Source organism: Varroa jacobsoni, unplaced genomic scaffold (assembly GCF_002532875.2).
Source record: "Varroa jacobsoni isolate VJ856 unplaced genomic scaffold, vjacob_1.0 contig01393, whole genome shotgun sequence".
Taxonomy (NCBI): domain Eukaryota; kingdom Metazoa; phylum Arthropoda; class Arachnida; order Mesostigmata; family Varroidae; genus Varroa; species Varroa jacobsoni.
The window spans coordinates 19,569-42,096 of record NW_019214633.1 but is presented as its reverse complement, the minus strand read 5'-3'; the positions used below and the strand labels follow the sequence as shown (position 1 = coordinate 42,096).

The window sequence follows — 22,528 nt, the reverse complement described above, 5'->3', positions numbered from 1 at the left end:
TTGGAGCCTATCGATTGTTATGAAGCACTGGCACCGACGAAGTAGTACCTCACATAGAAAAAAAGTTCTCTAATTTTTCAAAACCTCAGGAAAAAAGTTCAGGAAATTGTCTCGTTAAAACGTTTGCCCCTTCACCTCTCCGACGAACATATAATAAAAGCTCGTTGAAAAACTCGTTTACAGGGAAATTAGTGCCACGTTCGATTTTCGCTTTCTCTACCCCGAAAAACCTATTTTAAACCGATTTAAAAACGCAGCTGGCTGAGACCTAATTATAGCAAAAATCTTCTATGTAGAAAATCATCTTAGCCCTTGAACGGCAGTTTTTATTTGTAATTTTTTTAATTATACTTTGGTACACGAAGATCTAAAGTATTACAAAATACTTCGAATGAAATAAATTAAGTGAAAAAAAAAAGATACTGTGTTTGACGAAACACGATATCCTTCATAGACGTTAGTTTTTCCAATAGATCACTTTTTGGCGAAAACTCTATTAAATTATACCTCTCTATATACAGCCTCTACAGCTTCCCTATAGACACGACAGATTTGATCAATGAAACCGCAAGTTATTCTATTATTATTATTATTATAATAAGTTATATTATGTCTTTCTATTGAAAAAAAACTGCTTTCCCCAGGAAAAGTATTTGCTGTCGAAAAGTAAGCTGATGGTTTACCTCCAATCGTACACAATCTGTTGTGTACCATTTAAGCTAAGATTTATCGCTAAGTTGTGAAAAGATGAAATTTTTCCCATGAATCCAATTTTACAACGATTTTACTATGGAGTTTGAAAAATGAACAGCTTCTCAGTACTCCTTGACACCCTTGGCGCAAAAGTCAAAAATTGTCAACGGCTATTTTTCACAGATCCTGAAAAAAATAATTTGCATAAATTAACATTATGCTCTATAAACTGGTAAAAATACTGCACCGGACAAGTAGCATTCGGCTCCATCGTTCGCGTAGCCCTTCTCAGGTAAAACCTCAGCAATCCACGGTCTCACCACTTCACGGAATTGATTTGGGTCAAACAAATATACATATAAATGGGCGGATGCTAGTATTCAGAGTAGATCGATTAATGCACATCATCTAGAAAAAAATTTTGACACTTTGACCGGTCAGTTTAAAAACATTTATTTTGCTTTTCTCTCGGCCTTAGCGGCCACCAAATAATAAGTTTCCATAGAGCCTTTTCCCTTAACGATTTTTCGGTAAGGTCCTTCAAACTTGAAGTTGTCACTAAGGAGTTTGTAGACGTCGGCTGTAACCAGACAGCTCTCAGAACGTGAATTTGTCTCCATTCGGGAGGCCACATTAACTGTATTTCCCCAGATATCATAATGTGGCTTACGGGACCCGATTACTCCAGCCACCACCGGGCCGCAATGAATCCCTGCTTGCAAACGGAAGGATTTTGCTGACCTCCTGTTGATTTCTTGAAGTCGTTGAAGCATCATGAAGAAGAAATCACCTAATATTGTCATATACTCTACCTCTGATCGGTGGTCATTCTGAAAGGTCAACGCGTTAGATACACATCGTTCTGAGCTCCGGAATGGATCTATCACGATTTAAGGGTACTAATATATATATATATATATATATATATGCGTAAATTAACGTGCTCTTTTTTTTTGTTTATGGATCAGAAAACGCAACTACTTAGAGCAGCACTCCGATTCAAAGATGTGCTCACGTTTGTTACCATTGTCTTTGAACCAGAATACGTTTGACTTCTCTGAAAGCTTTTGGATCGTACATTCGCAATTGGCCATCGTTTAATCTATACGAACGACGGACAAAAATAATGCTGCATTCTGACTCAACAGGACACCACAAAAATTTCGCGTTATCCTTGGTTTGCGCAGCTATCCTAATCCGTGATAGCCTAGGCAAAATGTCTGTTCAAATACAATTACGTCGAGACGATACTGGTTCACCCAGGCGACTATTTTTTCCATTGACGGGGCTGTAACTGAATGCCTATAACGCTTCGTTAGGTTTTACGACGTGAAAGGCACTTCAAAACGCTCTAAATATTGCACTCTGAAGAATGTTAACTGACCACTTCTATCTGATACTCGGGAATAAGTCCGACGACACACATATAAGCTGCTCCCATCGTTTTAATTTTTTCGATAGCCTGGAAGTGATCCCAGTCTAAAAGTTTATCGAACTCAGCGATAATTTCATTAAGAAATTGTAGGCAGTCGAAGCCAAGGTCAGCTCGTTCTTGTTTGATGCGAAATTCGGCGAAGTTTGAGATCCGAGCAAACAGAACTCCTACCATATGGTAATCCTTGTAATATAGATCCTGTAAGAAAAAGAAAAGCGAATATACGAATTGTATGTACGTGCCTTCATGCTATGATGATACATCATTATTTGATAATGGTAGACTCGTATGTTACCTTTGACTTCACTTTTCTGAGTAGAAAGTAGATAGCGACATGGGCTGGAAGAAGATTAAAAACGATTCTTCGACTACCCTCCTTTAACTCGTGCCTTTCTCGCTGTTCGTCATTGGTTCGCGACTGTAGTAGGTAGTCTAGACGTGCTGTTAGTTCTGCCTAACCGTTAACGGGACGACAAAAACGGAATTAAACCGTTATCGATTCGAACTTCTAAGCAATAGTAGCTGGCGGTAATAATAGGCTATACTAATAGTGTTCAATATGTAAACATCAAATTCTCAACTACTAGCACCTTAATTCAATATTAACTAATATTTTGAATGTCCAAGATTCTACCACTGAGGTTTACCCAGGTTACCTGTCTGGCCTGCAGTAATACAGCTAACGAAGTTGCAGCGAGATAGATTATACCGGTGCAACGAGAGGGCAATATGGGGCTGAGAAGTAGAAACGCAAACGCAAATATGTGTTAATCTATGGCGAATACCGTTTGTAGTTTCAGTGAACAGTTACCTCTGTGCTCCCGTCAGTTTCAGTGGGCTAAGCGCAGCCGTAGTGCTATTTACCCTATCAAATTTGAAAAAACGCGCGTTATGACCAGTACCAAGCGTTCACGATCATAATTTGCTTCAAATACGGAATTCGTCAAAAAAAAATCTGATTTTCGAATAATAGCTGCTAATTGAATATATGAGTTGACCTGTAGATATTGAGACACCTGCGGCCACAGCGGCAAGTGTCATTACTTTTATCATTATCACTATCATAGTTACTACTGATGCACTGAAATAATTGCTCACGCTTTTTCGCTTTGTCTTTCCCTCTGGTGGAGAGATAGAAATGTTTGTTGCAGCGCGTCTATTGGCTGAGGCCGACGTAGCTTCCAAGACTACACATTGCCGCTCTGGCCAGCCTGGTTCCCCACCAGTCATGTTCTATGTCTGCAATTATCGAAAAAATTCGAATATGTAAATTCTACGAAACATCAGAAATCGACGACTGACATTTAGGTAAGAGGAAGCTAAATGTGCCAACGTAGCGTGTAACGTTACGATTACAATCAGCTTGTGTAGTTCTATGTAGGAACTGCGACACGTATCTGGCAATAACTAAACCATACTCATTATTTTCGTCGAAACAGTCGAACAAAGTAGGATGCGTGATCATGACGAAGATAACAAAGAACGAGCACAGAAATAACAGGAGAAATGCCTTTACGAGGAATGGCGTCATACGAAATACTGCCACAGAGATTATACACAACGTGCCAACGAGAAACACGTACGATGGCGCCGAACAGTTCCTGTAAATATTGTGAATGATTTGTGAAAATTATTTTTCCGCTTGTAGCTATAACGGAGACGATTATCTGTTAATAAACCTTTGGATGTTGAATGTACAGTCAGGCTAGATGGCGGATGTTTATAGTCGTATAGCGACCAACCAAGCTATGGGAATCTTGACTTCTCTAAAAGCAGTAGAACACAGGATGAGAAGTAAAAATTCCGAGAAAACCATTGAGTGCAAGATGTTTCAATACTTCATCCTGACTTCATTATTAGCTGTTAGCATGATCACGTTTTTCGTTTCGTTTCGAAGCCATAATTCAAAACGAATAATTTTTAAATGATGGTCGGAAAAGGGCTGTAGATGATAAAATTGAGTAACAGTTATATGCTACCAAGGCACAGGTAATTAGCTAAGAGTAAAAGCCATACATGTGAGGCGCAAGAAGGTACCACAGCTGACAGATACGGTGATGTAATGATAAATTCATCATTTCTAACGGCATATTTCAAGCTAGCTCGGTTTTCTGCATTAGTTAGTAACACACAAAGCCAAACAAACAAACAGATGCAGCTTCAGCCACTCAGAACGTGTGCGCTATTCACATATACCATAATGCCTGGTACCTGACCTGGACGGGTCTCTTTCTAGGAAGGGCAAAAGTAGGTAGGAATCCGGCAGTGTCGTCAGTGAACAGTGTTCTATATCAGGGTAACATGTCAGCTGAAAATTACACCACACTATTAATATTCAAGCACTTGCGGTGCTTCGAAATGGAAATAGATAAAAATCCTTTTAGACGGCATTTCGATATGATGAAAACACCAAGGCTACTTACAAGATTAAGAAAAACCGCGAAAAACAGTAATAAAATTGCGATTGTGCACGCAGGTACGCGTATAACAGAAAAGTAGGTTATCTGTAAGCAGTGTCCTTCGAAACGCGCCTCTGAGATAACCACCATAATAAGAACGACCCACAGCACGAACAGTAGCGAAATTAGCCAGAGTAGTTCAGTCCTAAGTAGTCGCAAGAAGCAATAAATCAGGCCACTGACGTTAAAAACAACACATTCGATATATAGCCTGATGGTAGGAGTATACAGGCAGCGGTTATTTCGTCTACACTGATTAAAAACGATCATTGGCACACGTTTTATTTGAAAAATAAGGTACAAAATATAATTAAGGAGATAAACGTAAATAAGAATGAGGTACAATCAACAAAACCGATTTCAATTCATTAGTTAATGTGAACTTTACCTGGGCAGCATTAAAAGACTCAATATATTGAGGAAAGCGTGAACAAACAGTAAGCAGGATATACTCGTGACGTACTCGACGTCTTGGTGCAGGTTGAACTGAAACGGTTTCAAATACTGTCTCTTATCAAGAGACTCTAATGGCGGTAGAAATACCCATTTGAGAAACGTCAATCGTCGAATACCGAAAAAATGTTCGTAAACGTAATGATATGAGCGCATTTTTATATTGCATAAATAAACGCAGTCACTTTTCTGTGTAGACGGTCGCATCTTATTGTCTACAACACTGGTCACAACGAATCGAGTTTTGAGTGTACCTATTTGCGATACCGACCTTTTTTTCTGTATTACGTTCCTTAAAAGCCAGTGTCCAAACGTTTATCAGATGTGGATTAGTTTGTTGTAACACCCTAGCTTCGATCGCCAGCTTAAGAGAGGCACGTGATACATCCGTGAGTTGTGCGCGCGCATCTCCCCTAATTTCAGTTTAAATAACGGTTGCTTAATATTTTACTCATGATTAAAGAAATAATTTCAAAAAGTATGGAACATTTGATCGCATCAAGGCGTGATGGGTACATCAGTCATCGTATATCAAAAGAAGAACGGTACATACAATTCATGTGATTGCAGCGTATCTTCTCCCTGTAACAAAAACGTTAAATAAATATATCGATTACTAAGAAACAATTTCGTATCAACAATGAGTGCTTTGATAAAACAATTCAACGGCAGCTTACGGTTATTACATTAACCTCGGATAAAACTGATGACTGAAAGTCAAAATTTACAGCTGCTTATTTCGATCTACAAACCCAACAAAATTGTCCACTGATCTATACGTATTAAGCATTATACATACCTCCGAATCTAGGCTATCCACTGACCCTGAACAGATCTTTTCACAATTAGGACGTGGCACGATGAAGTACGTTTTAACTACTCCGAATCGTTTAAGAACTGCATTTGTTTGGCCGGGTTCGACGGGAAATGCTCCCTCAAGAAGAGCGAATGTGCTATCTGAAATATGCACTTTACTGTGGGACAGAATAAAGAATGGAAATTCAGCTTTATAAGTCACGCTCTCAATGACTGACCTAAACGAATCGTTAGCTACAGGATGACAGCATCGCACACTGCATTGAGGTACAAAAAAAATCTATCATAGATGTACAAAACAGATTAGAACGAATGGTACTTCTAGTCTGCTAGGAACAGCGAAATATTGCTTACCCGGGTTGGCCCGCAGATTCCATTTGATTAGCAATTGTAACATCATTAGACCAAACATCGTATTGCCATTTCCGAAGTCCAATTACGCCTGAGAGAACTTTACCGGTGTGAAGACCAACACGCATGTTTAGAGTGCATGGAATATCTTTACGCTTCCTTATCTATGTCAAATGGCAAGAACATAAATATTGAAGTTTGTCGAACTCAGTTCTCCTATGGAAATGGCCTTTAAATATCACAAATATTCACCACCCATCTCGTAAGTCTCCGTTATTCGCAATCACTGTGATAGCTATTTGTACAAACACGTATATCGGGCCAGCCATGTTTGATTATAATCATGAACAAACATCAAATGGATACCTCAGCGACCGCTTGTATGATATCAAGGCCCATCTGAACTCCGCAGAGAGCGTGATCAGGCCGTTCTTTGGTAAGGCCAGCCACACAATAATAGCAATCGCCTAGAAGCTTGATTCGTACACAGCCGTTTTTCTGTTAAACGATAGAAAAATACGTAGTCAAATTAAGTTAGGGCTTTTATTTATGTATACACTCTATAGAAGCTCCTAATATCGGTTCATAACAGTCCACCCATTAATCGCAACAAATCGATCGAAAGTTCCTAATAGGAACAGATCAATCGGTTGGCAACTGTAAGTCTACAATGGCAGTTCATTGGTCACGATCACACCCCAGTGCTTCTTGCTAATTATATCGATTTATCAGCGTTATCTGATTTGTGGAGAAAAAATATACGGTAGCTGCGCCTCTGAGTTTAAAACCTATCTACTCGATATATTTATGTTATACAGCTAAACGAATAGGTCAAGCTATACGCTAGGCAGGAAATGCGCAATTTTTCCAGATAGATACCTTTGAGAGATGATCAAAAGTGCCAAATAGATCGTTCAATATGTTGACAAGCTCCAGTGGAGTTACCGACGCCGATAGAACGGTAAATCCAACAATGTCGGCGAATAGGATCGTCGCACTTTCATGCTTCTGCATATAGACTCGATGAAACTCGCCAATGATGCGTGGGTTCACAGTGTCTTTTTTCATCTCGGCAGCTATCGGCTGAGGCAGGATAGACAGGAGAAGACGTTCGAGACGTTCATTTTCAGCAGCCATATCCATGCGAACTAGAATGCTGTTGCGGATATCCAGAAAGCTCTTACACATACCTCGCTCTAATATCCGATGCATTGTTAAACCAATTACATTGACGCACAGAAATATCGCCACGTTTGCTCCGAACTGTACTCATATTTAGAACGCATAGAAACATTGAGCATAGGTCTTAGAACGAAACTCATTGGCGTATAACATCGTTGCCGATCTATTTCAATTACAGACTGACGGAAGTATTGAGCGTATATTATCAAGACAATCTAAACGTAAACGATCCCAGAAAAGGCTATACAGGAAACAACACAACTTTCTATGGAATGAAACTGTTAGAAAACTAACATCTATAAACTTCGTTAATTTTTGAACGCCACACTTTACATTGTTATCTGAAGGTTGCGTTACTTCTTAACGGATTAGTTTTCATATTCGATAAGGATTTACTTATTCGTTATGTATGTTTTTAGCGTCTTCTTATTTGTATTTAATACAGTTCAGAAAAGATGCCGTAGAAATAAAAATCGTTGCCAGTGTGAATGTAATAAAAATGTCTTCTCCGTACCTGATAAGAAATCGTAGGTGGGGTAATCCTACAATAGCAGAAAACACAGATTGAATGTACAACTGGTAATATAGTCCCCATCGCGATGATATAGCAAATCGGTAATGGAATCATAGAATAGCACAAAAATAGCACAAACACAATCTCCCAGACGCCTGTTGCACCTGAAAAATTCGCGGCTGGTGGTGGCAACGATGGCACACTGAACTTCGGTGTCTTCATATACGAACCGCGGAAGGAGGGGTTGCCGTAGAAAACAGGGCAAGGCAACGAGGCAATCGCGAATATCCACGCCATTACGGTCACACTTATGCTAACGGCAAATAAGTATCTATCACCGAAGAAGGCAATTAGCAGGATGGCGCCTAGCAAACCAATTGCTAGCAGCATCAACAAAAGCAGGTTCAGCGTCGCGGTCCACGTAAATGCAAAGCCATAAACCACAAAAACGATTGATGTCAGTTCGAGTAATACGGCGATCGAAACGATGCTGGCCTTCTGAACCTTAAGGAAATACTCGCAATAGAGTGCCTCTAAAATGCTGCCGTTCAAGTCCATAACCCCATCCTTGTACGAAAGCGCTGCTGGGCTTCGGGTTACCGATTGCTATCGTACACAAAAATGCTGCAGGTTTTCTAAACCTAGATAAAGCCATATATTTGGATTGTTTTTATTTCAGCGATCGGAAACTTCGTTTGCTTTCAGTATTAGTTAGGTTTCTCAGGTCACAGATTTCGCATGACGTACATTAGCCATAATATTATTGCTTTTTTCTTTCAAAGCTTCGCTTGTTGAGCAGGTGGTAAGTATAGATATTCTTTGTATATAAATGTATTTGTATGTACTTGAAATTTACAAATATATATATATATATTTGCGTTCTTGAAAAAACTCCGAACAGAAATACCATACAGAATACGACATTTGTCTCATATTTTTTAACGATTTGAATGTTCTGTAAACCATATCTAAGGTGAGTGTTTTCCTACCCAATAATTTCGCTTATTGAAAGTTATTAATCATGGTTCATCATTATCGTTTTGTTCAGTTTTATTCGTTTAACCGATTAATTGATGTGCTAGAAACCTTTTTTGATAAATTCAAACCTTAGAGGAAGCTCTCAACATGCATATATTATGATGAAATCTCTAAAACCAAGATTTTAGTTCCGTCTTTTTTCGTAACCAGTGTATCTGCTTAATTAGAAAACATCAATACACATTGCATATACATTTAATTTAATGAAAAAACATCCTTATTTAGGCAAATGGGGGTCTATACATCACAGTCGAAGCAGTTTATGATATTTATAGAATAAATTCCTGAAAATAATAGAATATAGATATCTGAGAGTATATGTTGAACCCGTAATAAAAGGATAAACCGAAAACCCCTTATATATTTATTTTATTCACATAGAGGCACTATTACTATATATATACAAACAACAACATATACACATACTGTTTATTATTTATATATATATATATATATATGTATATATATATATGTATATATATATATATGTATATATATATATATTACATTGTCTTCACCATAAGTGAACGACTGTATATACGGTTGTTTTGTCAATTAAGAATTAAATCTTTGACATTCTCCAGGCACCAGGATTAAATAATAAACATGTAAATTGTCATGAATGCCCCTTTTTCCAAAGGATTACGACACCGGACGCATCCGCAGATGCTAACATCCTTTCATCTGCCGCAAATGCAACTCCCCGAATCGGAGCCGAATGGCCCTGGAGACGATTAACAGGCGAAGCAGGGTGAGAAGGTGTTACATCGAAAAAAACTAGCCCGCCGTCGTCGCTTCCAGTTACCACACATGAACCGTCCCTATTGTACCGATCAAACAAAAAATAAAGACCTTGAAAGTACTATGGTATTAGTTCTATGTGTACAATGTAGCTCGAAGAGGATACCTGCGAAGTAATCCTCAGCAAGCATTCATCGAATAAACATTAATAAAATGAACACTATTAAATTCTGAGGCGATCTTGGATTATAATACTGATGTCGCTCTGTATAAGTAGCATATAGCTAACACGATTCTCGTTTATTGAGCGAAGTTATAATTATTAATTCGACTTCACCAATATCTCTAACGTTACTCTCGTATGAGATTGCCGGAAAGAGTTTATTAACTACAAAAATACGTGCCATATAGACAATCAATCCTTCGCAGACTGTAGTGCATGGTTTTCAATACAAATAGATATAATTTGATTGTTATAATAACGCTTTTTTCAATGCAAGTAGTGGTATTTGGTAGTAAAAAAAAAACAAAAATAATACTGATGATAATAATACCTGAAAGACATAATGGGTGAGAAACATGACTTCAATGGCGTGGAAGTTTTTTGGCCATTGCATACATGCAGCCTCTTTTTCAGTACCAGCGTACCATCCTTTGGATTAACGACCCCGTAGACTAACAGGAGACCCCCACTATTCACCTGTACAAGGAATATAATAAAAGGTAACAAAAAAAATTCAGAACGTCGACCACAACAAGTAGCTATAGTGAGCACTCCTATTATATGTCATATTACGTTAAGAGTGAAACAATTCATATATGTGTGCATATGCTAAAGGAAAAAAGTTCTTACACAGAAGCAATACAAAGTTTAAATTCCTTTCGCAACTTAGAGTGCAACCACAACTTTTTGAAATGCATCTAAGCCATTATGACATTCACAGCTACAGCACCGAATCAAAAATAAATACTTCGCATCCGACAAAAATCACTTGTTGTGCCGGAGAACTAAAACATCTAAACTACGTACGTCGTAATGAGCTTTTTGATCAAGTTATGCCTGTAAAGAAGATTTAATTACAGGAGGAATTGGGGGTAAGAAAGCGTTGACAAAGCCTTCGCGGCTACATCCAAGGGATAATCCAAAAAATGGGGGCAAACTCGCCATATAATAGAAAACAGGTAAAAATAGAAGAAGGACGGCGTTCCTGGGTTATCATAAAGATAAGAGCAGCGCCGATTTCACGAGGAAGGGTATTCAATATCGCCTGCTGGAGGTCGGGGGCTCACTAGGTCTTTGCAACAAGTAAAAATCAGTGAGGACAGTTTTAAGAGAGGCCGAAATCAATAACAATCAATGAAGCCAAGAAGAACGGTACTAAGTCGCACTGTGAGCATAACAAAGCTCAACGTAGCCATAATCTGCTAAGATGTATAAATAAAACAAGAACGAAGTAACTATTATGTCCTTGGCACGAAACAAAGCTGGGCACAAAGGGAACATTCTAGAAAATCGAAACCAGTGACATGGACCTAGACAAAACGGCCATGAAGCAAACAATTGAAACGCGGTATAAAAAAAAGTTCCAGCTGAACAGCAAGGAGACAAGGCTGTAGATAGACCAACGCGAAACACAAGAATGAGGTAAAGTAGTAATTTTTCTAAAACCAAAATTTGGCTCTATTAACTCCAGATATCAAGGAATGGACTGGTGTACCAATCCTGTCAAGTCTTATCTAGCCACGGGTAGTTTTAGACATACATAACAAAGATCGGTAAGGTGCAAGCAGACATCTGCACGTCTTTACGAAAGATGGCACAAAAGATAGAGTAGCGCACATGTGCTTTATTGTCATGCATTGAACGAGGTCAAAGACAAGCCGGCACACAGAAACGTATCAACGAAAAGGAGCATAGAGGAAATGGTGGAAATGATGACGAAGGGCAAGGAGAACTGGAAGAAACTTACGGTTTTCTTTGACGATCTCATGAGAAAAAGAAAAAGCAGGAAAGGCTGTGCGGCAAGAGAATAACGCAAGGACAAACACGAGACGAGCAAGGATTTGCTGTTCCGCAGTCGGGTCTTCTGGAAGAGCAGGGTACGATACCTTGCCCGGGACTTAGCACGTCCGGAGAGGAAGAGAACCCGATGGGAGGATGGACGGAATGTGCCGAAGGGGATAACAGCCTATTGCCCATTTCTCCAAGCTATGATTTCGAAGTATTATTAAACCATGTCCCGAACCGAAGCCCAAAGTCTTCGAGGGGTCCAGGATTTAGTAGGTGGGAGTCCCACAGTACCAGACAAACATTATAACTGTGAAGTCTGATGTGCAAAATGCATTTGTCCTCAACCTCCATAAGAAAAAAGGCTCTACTAACTAAGCTACCTAAGCAAAGGATGGATTCTATGCACGCTAACGGAGCGGATTATGTTTTTGCGCTCCTTTAAAAAATAAAGATCAGATATATTTAGATAAACTGTGTAGAATAAAAGCTACAGCAAATAAGGCGCCACAGATATGGGACACTGGCTATGAAAAAGATATAAGCCATGTCGCCAAAGGTTATATTTGAAGAGTGAGATACGGTAGCTACGGGAAACAAAAAACATTAAAGCCAATTTAACCAACTAACTGCTTGGAGTGCCTCATGTATTGGGAAAGAGGAAATATAAGGTGGTTATTGGTAAGCTGAGAAAGCCACAGCTAACACTGTTGCAGAATCTGGTAGAACAAACTGTCAATAAACTTTTTCCAAGCCACTTGGGTCCCACTTGTCCGGTGGATAGCATGCAGAATTACGAATGCTCCTCACCTTTCGAGAGAGAATCGAGGCGATCATTATAGGATTCGTTAAAGGTGGAGCACTTGAACCGTGCGGAATACGTAATAATAAATATCTTCCTCCAGAAGAAGCCTAAATGCTCGAACATATGATAGAAATAATATTGCATGGGAAAAGGAGCCCCTTAGAATGGAAGAAACCTTGGTTCAAATTCCGGAACATACAACCCAATTTCGCTCAAGACAAGTTTGGAAAGGCTCTTGAAATCACTATATGTGGGCCACTGAACGGGAACAGAAAGGAGCGCTTTCAGATGCTCAATACGAATTTCCGCCAATCTAACAAAGCCGCCAATAAAGATTTTTTACAAAGATTTTAGAATAACAAAAGCCAGGTCGGTTTAAAATCCGAATTTTATATACGTTTGTATTATCCCAATGAATTCAGTTCCATCGGGATAATTTGATTTTAGTAAATCACGATAAAAAAATCGTACTTGATAATTATGACGATAAAATGTTTAAAATTACTTTTGAGGTATGTAATCCATCTTTATCATAATGCTTTAAGTCTCAATAAAGTTCTAATGCACCACAATTTGCGTGAATAACGAAAGTAATCCATATCATCTATTATATAATCTAAATACTCACTAATAGACATGGGTCGCGAGCTTGCCGATTTACCCAGTGCCGAAATGAAAGGCACGTAACTGGACCTCCCCCGGGAGCGCAAAATCTTCTCCCTCGCGATAGTCGTCCTGAAGCGATATCAAAGACGTATGAACTGATGCTTCCCTAAATCGTCAATAAATTCGGTTCAAATAAGACCAAACATTTTGTTAAATACTCAACATGGTACAATAATAATAAATATTACTTTATCTACACTGAGCCAATGCTACATTTAAGTTTATTGTACAAAGGAGACCGATCATTAAAACTGGTGTCCGCGTTTCCTTCAGTAGGAATGTTTTAAATTTCCCGCGTTGAAGAGCCCATAACAGTACCCTTTCCCGTCAGTCAGCCGTCTGGTACTGAGCACCAGGGAGGTGTCACGTATTGCGACAACAGCCAAAATTTGTGCAAAGAATGACATACCGTTTGAATTGTGTACAGAGTTTTGTGGCATGCCATCTTTGTGGTAGGACTTCGTCGGTACAAAAACCTTCAACATGTCAAGTGCCAATCGCCCAAAACGAGACGAAAAACTCAAGATGGAAATATGTAAGTTATCGAATGCAATGAGCTTGAATACGGTAAGTATTCAAAATACTGGAAATAAAAAGGTTTTAGAATTTCATTAAGCTCTATTTGTACTACTAAAACCTAACCATATTCACTGCTATAGCTAATTTGTGTTAATCTATTTGGACTATTTGATCGAGACGTCGTAAATATCTTCAATGGTCGAAACCTTAACGGCGCGTTGCTTTTGCCTCTGGATAAGCGGAGCAGCAATAAACACTAGCACGTGAAGATGTCATTTTTGGCGGACAAAACACAAAATCACAGATGCATAAAGGAGCATATGTCGGAACATACGTATGAATCAGTTTTTAGTCATCTAATTTTAAGTCAAAGCATCGAATATATAAATTCAACACAAATAATGCAGCTGTTATAAGCAAATGCCTTAATAGAAGTGAAGGGCTCCATTGTTTATTAGGTCGTTACTTAACGTCCCTACAGAAATTACTTAGTCAATTCTGACATTTGATATTACCAAACATTGAATTCCAGTTGAAAACAAACGTTGAAATTCCAGGAATCCAATCTTTTCAATATAAAATTTAGTGTCCACTGTAACTAGAATATGGAGCGTTTTGTAAAATTACACCTTAAATAGAACGCAAATCGAACCATTTCCTAGTATATTACGTCTTCAGCGTTATATGACACGTTTAATAAGGACAGTCGAATTCAGTAGCAACTACTTTTATAGAAGGGAACAAGACTTGCTTCAACCTAGAACAGACCTCAGAGGGACTGAAAGGGTGATCACGTTTGTGATGTATTTTCGTGCCATTGAACGAAGCAGGCTTCGCTGAACTACAACTGTAACTCCTCGAGCTCGAAGCGGCTAGAATTTTTAGAATAGAAGCAACAGGAAATGCTGGTTTTCAGGCTCAACATGGAAGCCCTCGGTGGAAGCAACACAAAAGTATTTGACGCCGCAATTATATGCAACTTCAATATCTAGTTTTTGACGAAGACATTAGTATTATATTACTCAGTCAGTATTAGTTCCATTAGCAAGGCAACTAAATAAGTAATAAATGTGAGTTTGGATGTGACAAATGTTAGCAAAATCGTTTTCACTTATTTAACTTTGTGTAGTATACTCGGATAGAGTTTTAAGGCCAAATAGTGGTGAAACATTTAACAAACGTTACAGTTTCTCCATAACTTTGTCAAAATTACAAATTTGAAATAGGACCACTTAGCGAACTCGAGTATGGTAACTCCTAATATTCTCTTGGAGTGTCTGACATCTTTTTGTTTGACTTGTGCAAATCCACATTATCATTGCATTTCTTCGGATTAGTTGGTCGTTCTAAGCTCTCGTCAACCATTATCAAATGGACTTGGTAAACCAAGTTGAAATTAGATTAAATGAAAAAGTTTAGTGTATTCACTTTAGGGCCAAAAACTATATTAACAAAAATCAGGATGTCTAAAGTGAGGTGGCTTTGATATGTTTGCACTAATCACGAAGTCGCAGCCCAATGTCGATGAAGAAGGCTATTTCTCTGCTATTACTTAGTTTTTTAAGCACAGGATTACTAGTATAATATTGTGTTAAATAACATACAACTGAGGACCCCCTGAAGACGCGTCAATATTCAAAAAAAGCCAAATTCAATTGAATAACTGTAAAGTTGTCTCTTTCTGTATTCAAAAGGGTCAAACTACATACGGCCTGGTATGGCAAGTTTAAATTAGCAAGAAGACTATAACAATTTTTGCCCTTCGTGAGAAATTACATTTCTTGATGATAACAACTTTGAAGTGGTTTTGGCAAGTAAACCTCTCCTTTATTCCGTGAGCCTCTGCTCCGTTCAAATGCAAGCATTATTACCGAAAGACATTATAGAGAAAAGTTTCTTCCAATCAATAACCGATTTCTGTCGTGTTAGAGTAATACTCTAAGGATATCATACTTGATTATAATAATGTTATGTTTGCCTAGCCAGTTTTTAATGGTACCAGATCGATGAATTCCCAAAAGTAGTAGCACATATATTCATAATTTTTATTATACATAAATCGGCAATTTAAAATACAATATTGATGCACATACTCCTTTAAAACTACTACATACTCAAACTAATTGATCATTAATAATATAAACTGTACAAACTTCACAAATACCGTTACATATGTATTCAAGTTATAGGGTCATTCAGATGTAGGGGTAAAGCTAAACGTACAAACAAAAAGTTAATTTTGTATATGTATACAGTAAATCCTAGAACTCAACCTTTTTTTTTATTTTAGTTTTCCATGTCATAAATGTTATAACCAAAACGTGGGCTTTGATCCATATAAGGTTCATAAATTTTACTATATGATTTAAAAAGAGTTACCTGGGTAAATCATTGACTTCTCACATATATGATTGTTATACTACATATCTAAAAAGATAAGAGGATTAGCACAAACGAATGTTGTTACTTCATTCGTACTTACCAGTGTTTTTATTCATATTACAGAAATACACGTTCTTGATTTGTTTGCTGTGACTTGCAGTGAATCTGCCAACATGTGCCGTTCTTCGAGTTACACCACCACAGGGTGGGCACGAACAAATCAACTCGGAATTAGACTTACGAGAACCAGTCGAATTGGGAAACTTCTCCCTTATTGGTGATCGTAATTATGTACATGATACCAGGAAAATGGCTTATCTTATCGAGCCGCCGCAAGATCAAAGGCTTGATTGGGATTTGAACGAGGCGTTTGATGACCGTATTCCCAAAAATCACTCACTCAGTGAAAAACTCGACAATCTTCTTAGGTGGATATGTGACAACGTCGAGAAATTTCGGGCCCCCTGCGATGGCGAGAACAGCAAGCTGTCTGGTTTGCATACAGATTTTGTTTCGTATCGCGGTCTTCTGACCACGATTATGTGCTCAGTATATGAGCAAAAAGAAAACTGGATCCTTGGTGTTACTCTATATAAAGGCAGTCGATACCTTTGTCAATATTCAACACTCGAACAAATTGAGCGCGAGAAAAATAAAAGTGGTTGGTTCGAACGGGTTGCTGCATGGGGTTACAAGTTCGAGCAGTATATGACCGCTTCAAGGCCCGGAGGGCGCCCTACGCCCCAGGAGCCAATTAATGAGAAAGAAGAATTTTGCTCTGTGGTTCGCACTCGTTTGGGCCAACGGCATTCACTTGTATATGGAGCGGAGGTTGACGGTGTGGACGACCGTCTGGTGGCCAAATATCCCGAATACAAGCATTCGACACGTCGCTATGTCGAATTTAAAACCTCGAGGTTCGTCGAAACTTCACGCCAAAGAAAAAATATGGCTCGTTTCAAAATGGTCAAGTGGTGGGCTCAGTGTTACTTGATAGGTATACCTCGAGTGATTTGTGGATATCGAACTGACGATGGTATTGTTGAACAGGTAAAGAGCTACCGGTTGTCCGAACTGCACGACGAAGGTCGCGAGTTTTGGAGCCCTTTGCGAATGTTTCATTTTCTTGATAAGTTTCTGGATTTCATCAAAACAAATGTTACTGTCGATGATCCAAAAGAAGTCGTAATCTTCGAGTTTGTGCCTGAACAGCAAATAATCAACTGTATGACGCTGCCAAAAGACCACGCCGATTACAACCGATATGTAATACTTCCTGAGTGGTATCTTGTAAAATTAGGCGAACACCTGGATTAAGTTAAGCGTTCATTTTTTTCGTTATTCCAGTTAAGCTGATAAGGTACTAATTCTAAGTCGAATCGTTCTTCCGAGAATTCAAATTGATCCTTGTGTAATAGCGGAGTACGCATTTGTATTATATCACCCCACTATATTTATGTAATATATACATACATTGCCAGCTAAAAACAGGAAGGTCTTTGCAGCTTTGTTTTCTCGTAATCGACAAGATATATCACGTGTCCATTTTATCTTGGCAACGTGCGTAACACACACGGATGCTGGTATTGTTTGAATACGGTGAAACTAAAAAAAAACCTGTTCTAACAAAATTTTGTTTCTAACAAAATGTGTATGTGTATAATGAAAAACAAATTAGTCTAGTTTTTATATAAGGTCGGAAAACAAATACTCGCCTTTGAATTAACAAGATAGATCAGGCCGTTGATCTATCGAAATGTCCTGCGTAATAAATAGATTTAGCAATAGCTATAATAAATGTTATGGTTATAACTTAAGTAACTTGCCTAGTATCTTTCATTTAAAGACATTCCAATCCGGTAATAACAAGAACGAGAATATACATAACAATTATATAATGTCCATTATAAATACAACAGCTCGCCTTATATAGTGATTACTGTCCTTGCATTATTATCAGATTAAGTTTTGAGAATAGAATCAAATATGATTAACGCGATCGTTGTATTACCTTATCGTCTCCGACCCACAGCAACGTCCCGCAAATGGAAAAGGCCATTGAAAGAGCACGAGCTCCACTCTGCAGTTGCTGACTTCCACCACGGACGACCATTCCTGTTGAGACACTGATAACCTGTATCATGCCACGTCCACTGCCCATCTATAATATGCACAAATATTATAGATAGATTATAGAAGAGTGTATTTCAATATAGTGTAGTTAAGTTACACAAAAAAAAGTTACACACACCGCGGTCATTCCTTTTTGTGAAACCCACTCCTGAAAATTATATATGAATGAAAAGCCAATGAGCAGATAGCAATATTAGCTTTGTGTTTCTAAACAACACAAACATTGACTGTATAGCATAACTAATTAAATTTAAACAGCAAATTTTAGAAACCATTCTTTTTAATCTTCGACTAAATAATTTGCGATGTCAGTCTTATTTAACAGAACGCAACTCGCAAGTCGAATCGGATTCGTAAATAGTGTCTATGCATGAAGAATGTCTAGTTGGACACACGAGAACGATGATACTAATATCATACATGAGATCAATCACGTCCGACTGAATTGTAACTACTACATCCCTATCGACATAAGTTCTCGTTTTACAAGATAATAGTGGATTGAAAGCTGAAGATAAAGCATAACGTTATGCGAGAATGATTAAATGCGCTACGTTGGAAGACAGGAATAAGACGTACTTTAATCTGTCTGAGCAGCACTTAAGCAGCGGTCGCCCGAAGATGTTAAACTCAACTGAGTTTAACATCTTCGGGTTCAGACGCTTGAGTCCAACGAAAGAAAGAAATTATCTCTTTCACTCCCTTTCTACTTGTAGAAGGTATATGAATTGAACCTACAGCTAGCATGTTGTTGTTCGCTGGTTGAAAGGCAGCACAGAGAACAGGATCACAGTTGCACTGCTGCTGTAACTGTATTTGCTGCCCTAACATTTGTTGTTGCGATAATTGCTGCTGAGCATGGGTGTTCGACTGTAGGCGTATAGAGCGTAGCAACGCTCCTTTCATGGCGTCCCAAACCGAAAGCGATCCATCCAATGAACATGTTATAATGACGTCATTTGAGTGTGACCATTCTGCCCAAACTATTGGACCGCTATGCCCAGCAATTCGATGCAACGCCTGTCAACGTACAGTATAAACGTGAGAAATAAATTTTACTAAGTAAGGTAAGTTTATTAAACTTGTTTAATTCTAACTAAGGTTATCACTATTAATATAATTATGTACTATATTTATACCTTGGGCGGGTCTACTTGATAGATGCAGAGAACGCCTTGAGCGTCTGCGGTACACAACAGTTGCGGGCAGTTGTTGGCGAACGCAACATGGTTCACACTTGCCCCTTGCTCGAAAATGTGATGCACTCCAGAAAATGTATACGACATGCTCAAACTTTCTGTTCCGATACCTGCCAAAGCTCTGTGATGAATCCATGTCAAATATTGGGCATACAAAACACGGCACAACAAACGGTACATTATAGAATTGATGTCATTTACTTCTATTCTGTTTCTCAATAGATTATGTGATTTAGAATAGGTTTTCACTAGTATAATAGTAGAATTATGCAGTAGACATCAAAGCCATAGAGTTCTACCTAAACAAATTACGAATATGTGGTATCAACATTCGATAATAGACGCTTTACTGCATACTGACTGCATCGAAAGAGCGTAGTGAAGTATTCGGAACAAATACAATGACAGGGTAGTGGCAAAGCAATATCCCCGTCCTGTCTTACCACGCCAAAACAAGATTACCATTTTCAGTGACGGGAGAAATCAGAACATCAATTATTCAAAACCTTGAATTTAATTACTGACAATCTTTTTATTATATTTGTGTCTAACTGGCTTGAAACTTATTGTAAGACAAACATGAAATATGTACCATATATTATATGTACAAATATATCACGAGCAATGCTAAACTATGTGGTATATACCGCGAACAAATATAGTACTTGCTATAACCTGCTGGCATGTGCGTCCTTCGAAGGTGTGAGACCTTCCGGAGCGTGGGGCGGTGTCCATTGACGACCACTGTCCGATGCATCCGTCAGTGAAAGATCTACAGTCTGCGATCGCAATAGACGAATCGTAAGCAAAGAGTACCAAACTATTGACATCATTAGTGTTTTTAGATATTATATAATCTATTAATCTATAAAGTGTTGTTAGAAGAACAATAATAAAAGAGTTTTTCGTTATATGATGTTGTGTACTCGTATATAGGATCTTACATGATGCACTATCCTTCGAGAAACACTAGTATCTCCGAGAAATTAACAATTAAAAACATTGTGATACATATACTTTGTAGTAACTTCATTTTCATTGTTAGTTTGAAGCCAAACGTAAAACAAATATACATGAAACGTTGCAGTGCTGTCGCTGCGGCTGGTGCGCCTTAATTCAGGCGGGCTGCCATACATTAATGTTAGTAGCTGACTACGGAGGCGCATATAGTTTTTGTCAAATCCTCGAGAAGGTGCATCCCCTACAACATCAGCCAACAGCTGCGACCGACGGCGAAGATACATATTCCCTGAATCCAAATCAAAGTAATATTAAGTCACCACCTGTTTTGTTCCAGCTCTAGCAAAAGTCCGATGGTCGTTTTTCGGGTGTCAGTGCAAATGTCTTGCTAGCATTAGTTGCTCTACTACCATTCTTTTTTATTAAAACTAACAATATTAAGGTCAACTCAAATCCTTACAATAAAGGCGGGAAGGATTTCATTTTAATGTGATTCCTGATCGTTGAAATAAGAAATGAGCTATGCACGAAATACCACACCGGGGATTATTGATGCATAATATCCAGAGATCCGGATGTCACTCGAAGTTTAGCAAAACAAGTTCCTTTTGTAAGCTGATTTTCATATTTGCATCAAGGTCTCCGAAGCTGGTTGTTATAGTCTCTATTATTATCAACCGAAATTATTTTTGGTTTTTTCTATAAATAATTTAGTAATAGTCAATTCGTAAAAACCATTTCCAAAGCATAAATATTTGAGAGAAATTATGTTCTCTTGAATAGTAAAAATACATCGACAGCACACTATAATTTTTGCAGTCATGTACGACCTAAAGTAACTTGTCTACATATCACTAAGTTAGGGAACATGATTGAAACAATTCTATTAATTAAATACAAACAATCATACACTAATTTACAGGTGCTAGAACTTACGGATGTAAGGTTGTCGAAATGAGTTCCATCGCGCATCTTGGGCTAGGATCGACTGCCAATTCGAGCTTAACATTATTTCACTGATATAGGGTAACGACAGCGATGGCCTAGAAGAACGGATTCCTGAGGGTTTCATTGTGCAATTTAATTCAGTGTATGCAAGTGACTATGTATTTTATTCAAGTTGAAATTTTGCAGTTTTTTTTTGCCAAATATACACAAAATGATTTTCACCCACCGGGGGATATTTACAAGATCAGTAAGAACCAAAACTAACAAGCAGCAAACTGAAAAGTGGCACATGCAAGTCCAAATTGCTTACTTTACGCGAAAAATGTCAACCCGTGTTCAATTCCCTTTTTTTTTCAGATGGCCTGTTCCCATCAGATCATAAAACACAGTATACTATAAAATAAATCATATGTAGTAATGAAACGCTTCGTTTGCATTCACCGGATTGGCCACCGATCGACATCGGCTGAGCACTGCAGCTGAACATTTTCTTCTTCTGTACGAGTCTCAATTCAATGACCAAAAATGTCTCTTGGTGTGGATAATGTGAATTAGAGCAGAAAATTGACATCCACACTATCCTCATCGCCACTTCCATCAAATCCTCGTACCTCGCACCAATCTAAGAAAAGCTAGAAGTACGCAATGGACTACTAACAGAAACACATAAATTGCACTTACCTCACCCAGGAATCAGCCCATCCTTTTCGGTCGTAATAAATAAAATCCAACAGATGGATACGTTGTCACACAAAGGTACCCACTTTGGTCAATACCTTATTATTACTGGTGATACTTTCTGAACAGTTTAGCATTTTCTAAACTGGTGACTGTGGCGTTCGTCGAGTCCGAAACCTCCTATACTTGAAACGAACCAGATCACTCGCTTCCTATCTTATTGCCCTATAGTCAGTGTTCCGAAGGAGGCCGTGAGGGCTTCCTCTCCCATCACGAGTTGAGAAATCCTCTCTGTTTGTGTAGTGCTGCCGATTAGGTTTGCTGCGTCAGCTGTCATTTCGACGTTCACCAAGCAAGCTAACATATGTCTTCGCCCTTCCTCGACTGGCAATGGCTATCGCAAGGATCAAATTTCGTCAATGCATTCATCAACTGCTTTCTCTTTAAATCGTCTGCTAAAAGCAACCAAGCAACCCTTTAAATACTGAATCGAAAAACATCTGATACCTCTATGTTCCACACAGGACACATAATGCGGCTTGCTAGTA

General features: G+C 38.4%; 3 protein-coding genes and 1 long non-coding RNA gene across 10 annotated transcripts; 2 read left to right on the top strand and 2 right to left on the bottom strand.

Annotated features, from left to right (window-relative positions):
- Positions 1–1,121: 1,121 nt before the first annotated feature.
- Positions 1,122–8,876, bottom strand: LOC111271998 (adenylate cyclase 1). 2 transcript variants are annotated; one of them, XM_022853117.2, is made up of 15 exons: positions 7,904–8,876; positions 7,087–7,470; positions 6,574–6,705; positions 6,211–6,371; positions 5,840–6,014; positions 5,594–5,622; positions 5,312–5,453; positions 4,976–5,073; positions 4,552–4,732; positions 4,345–4,436; positions 3,547–3,729; positions 2,785–2,863; positions 2,424–2,582; positions 2,078–2,326; positions 1,122–1,523 (listed from the first exon to the last, which is right to left on the bottom strand). In XM_022853117.2, exons 1-15 carry the CDS (start codon positions 8,459–8,461, stop codon positions 1,146–1,148), a joined length of 3,000 nt encoding a protein of 999 aa, XP_022708852.1. In that variant the 5' UTR covers positions 8,462–8,876; the 3' UTR covers positions 1,122–1,145. The 2 variants fall into 2 exon arrangements, 1 of the variants encoding a protein (XP_022708852.1); XR_015315561.1 differs by having other exon boundaries at positions 1,434–1,523; positions 1,709–2,326.
- Positions 3,300–9,910, top strand: LOC147751909 (uncharacterized). The gene is made up of 2 exons (XR_015315570.1): positions 3,300–3,436; positions 9,582–9,910. It is a non-coding gene; the product is annotated as an uncharacterized LOC147751909 (long non-coding RNA).
- Positions 8,929–22,399, bottom strand: LOC111271999 (WD repeat-containing protein 13). 3 transcript variants are annotated; one of them, XM_022853118.2, is made up of 10 exons: positions 21,984–22,395; positions 21,291–21,413; positions 20,468–20,643; positions 20,070–20,173; positions 19,335–19,515; positions 18,934–19,215; positions 18,074–18,223; positions 13,124–13,267; positions 10,237–10,382; positions 8,929–9,762 (listed from the first exon to the last, which is right to left on the bottom strand). In XM_022853118.2, the coding sequence occupies exons 2-10, from the start codon at positions 21,361–21,363 to the stop codon at positions 9,558–9,560; spliced, it is 1,461 nt and encodes a 486-aa protein (XP_022708853.1). In that variant the 5' UTR covers positions 21,364–21,413; positions 21,984–22,395; the 3' UTR covers positions 8,929–9,557. The 3 variants fall into 3 exon arrangements, with proteins under 3 accessions (XP_022708853.1, XP_022708854.1, XP_022708855.1); XM_022853119.2 differs by having other exon boundaries at positions 21,291–21,397; XM_022853120.2 differs by lacking the exon at positions 10,237–10,382 and having other exon boundaries at positions 9,676–9,762; positions 21,984–22,399.
- LOC111272001 (decapping and exoribonuclease protein-like) lies at positions 13,263–18,306 on the top strand. Of its 4 annotated transcripts, XM_022853125.2 has the most exons (3): positions 13,263–13,696; positions 16,223–17,112; positions 18,095–18,306. In XM_022853125.2, the coding sequence occupies exons 1-3, from the start codon at positions 13,645–13,647 to the stop codon at positions 18,122–18,124; spliced, it is 972 nt and encodes a 323-aa protein (XP_022708860.1). In that variant the 5' UTR covers positions 13,263–13,644; the 3' UTR covers positions 18,125–18,306. The 4 variants fall into 4 exon arrangements, with proteins under 4 accessions (XP_022708860.1, XP_022708857.1, XP_022708858.1 ...); XM_022853122.2 differs by lacking the exon at positions 18,095–18,306 and having other exon boundaries at positions 16,223–17,883; XM_022853123.2 differs by lacking the exon at positions 18,095–18,306 and having other exon boundaries at positions 16,186–17,883.
- Positions 22,400–22,528: the final 129 nt, after the last annotated feature.

Excerpts from the sequence above, each read along its gene's own strand:
- LOC111271999 (XM_022853118.2), bottom strand. The coding sequence starts at position 21,363 with ATGTTAAGCTCGAATTGGCAGTCGATCCTAGCCCAAGATGCGCGATGG. Across the intron at positions 10,383-13,123 it reads CTCGCGACCCATGTCTATTA|GTGAATAGTGGGGGTCTCCT; the intron begins GTGAGTATTTAG and ends TTCCTTGTACAG. Across the intron at positions 9,763-10,236 it reads TCACCCATTATGTCTTTCAG|GGACGGTTCATGTGTGGTAA; the intron begins GTATTATTATCA and ends TCGGTACAATAG.
- LOC111272001 (XM_022853122.2), top strand. The coding sequence starts at position 13,645 with ATGTCAAGTGCCAATCGCCCAAAACGAGACGAAAAACTCAAGATGGAA. Across the intron at positions 13,697-16,222 it reads AAAACTCAAGATGGAAATAT|TGAATCTGCCAACATGTGCC; the intron begins GTAAGTTATCGA and ends TGTGACTTGCAG.
- LOC111271998 (XM_022853117.2), bottom strand. The coding sequence starts at position 8,461 with ATGGACTTGAACGGCAGCATTTTAGAGGCACTCTATTGCGAGTATTTC. Across the intron at positions 2,327-2,423 it reads TCAGAAAAGTGAAGTCAAAG|GATCTATATTACAAGGATTA; the intron begins GTAACATACGAG and ends TTTTTCTTACAG. Across the intron at positions 1,524-2,077 it reads CCGAGTATCAGATAGAAGTG|AATGACCACCGATCAGAGGT; the intron begins GTCAGTTAACAT and ends TTGACCTTTCAG.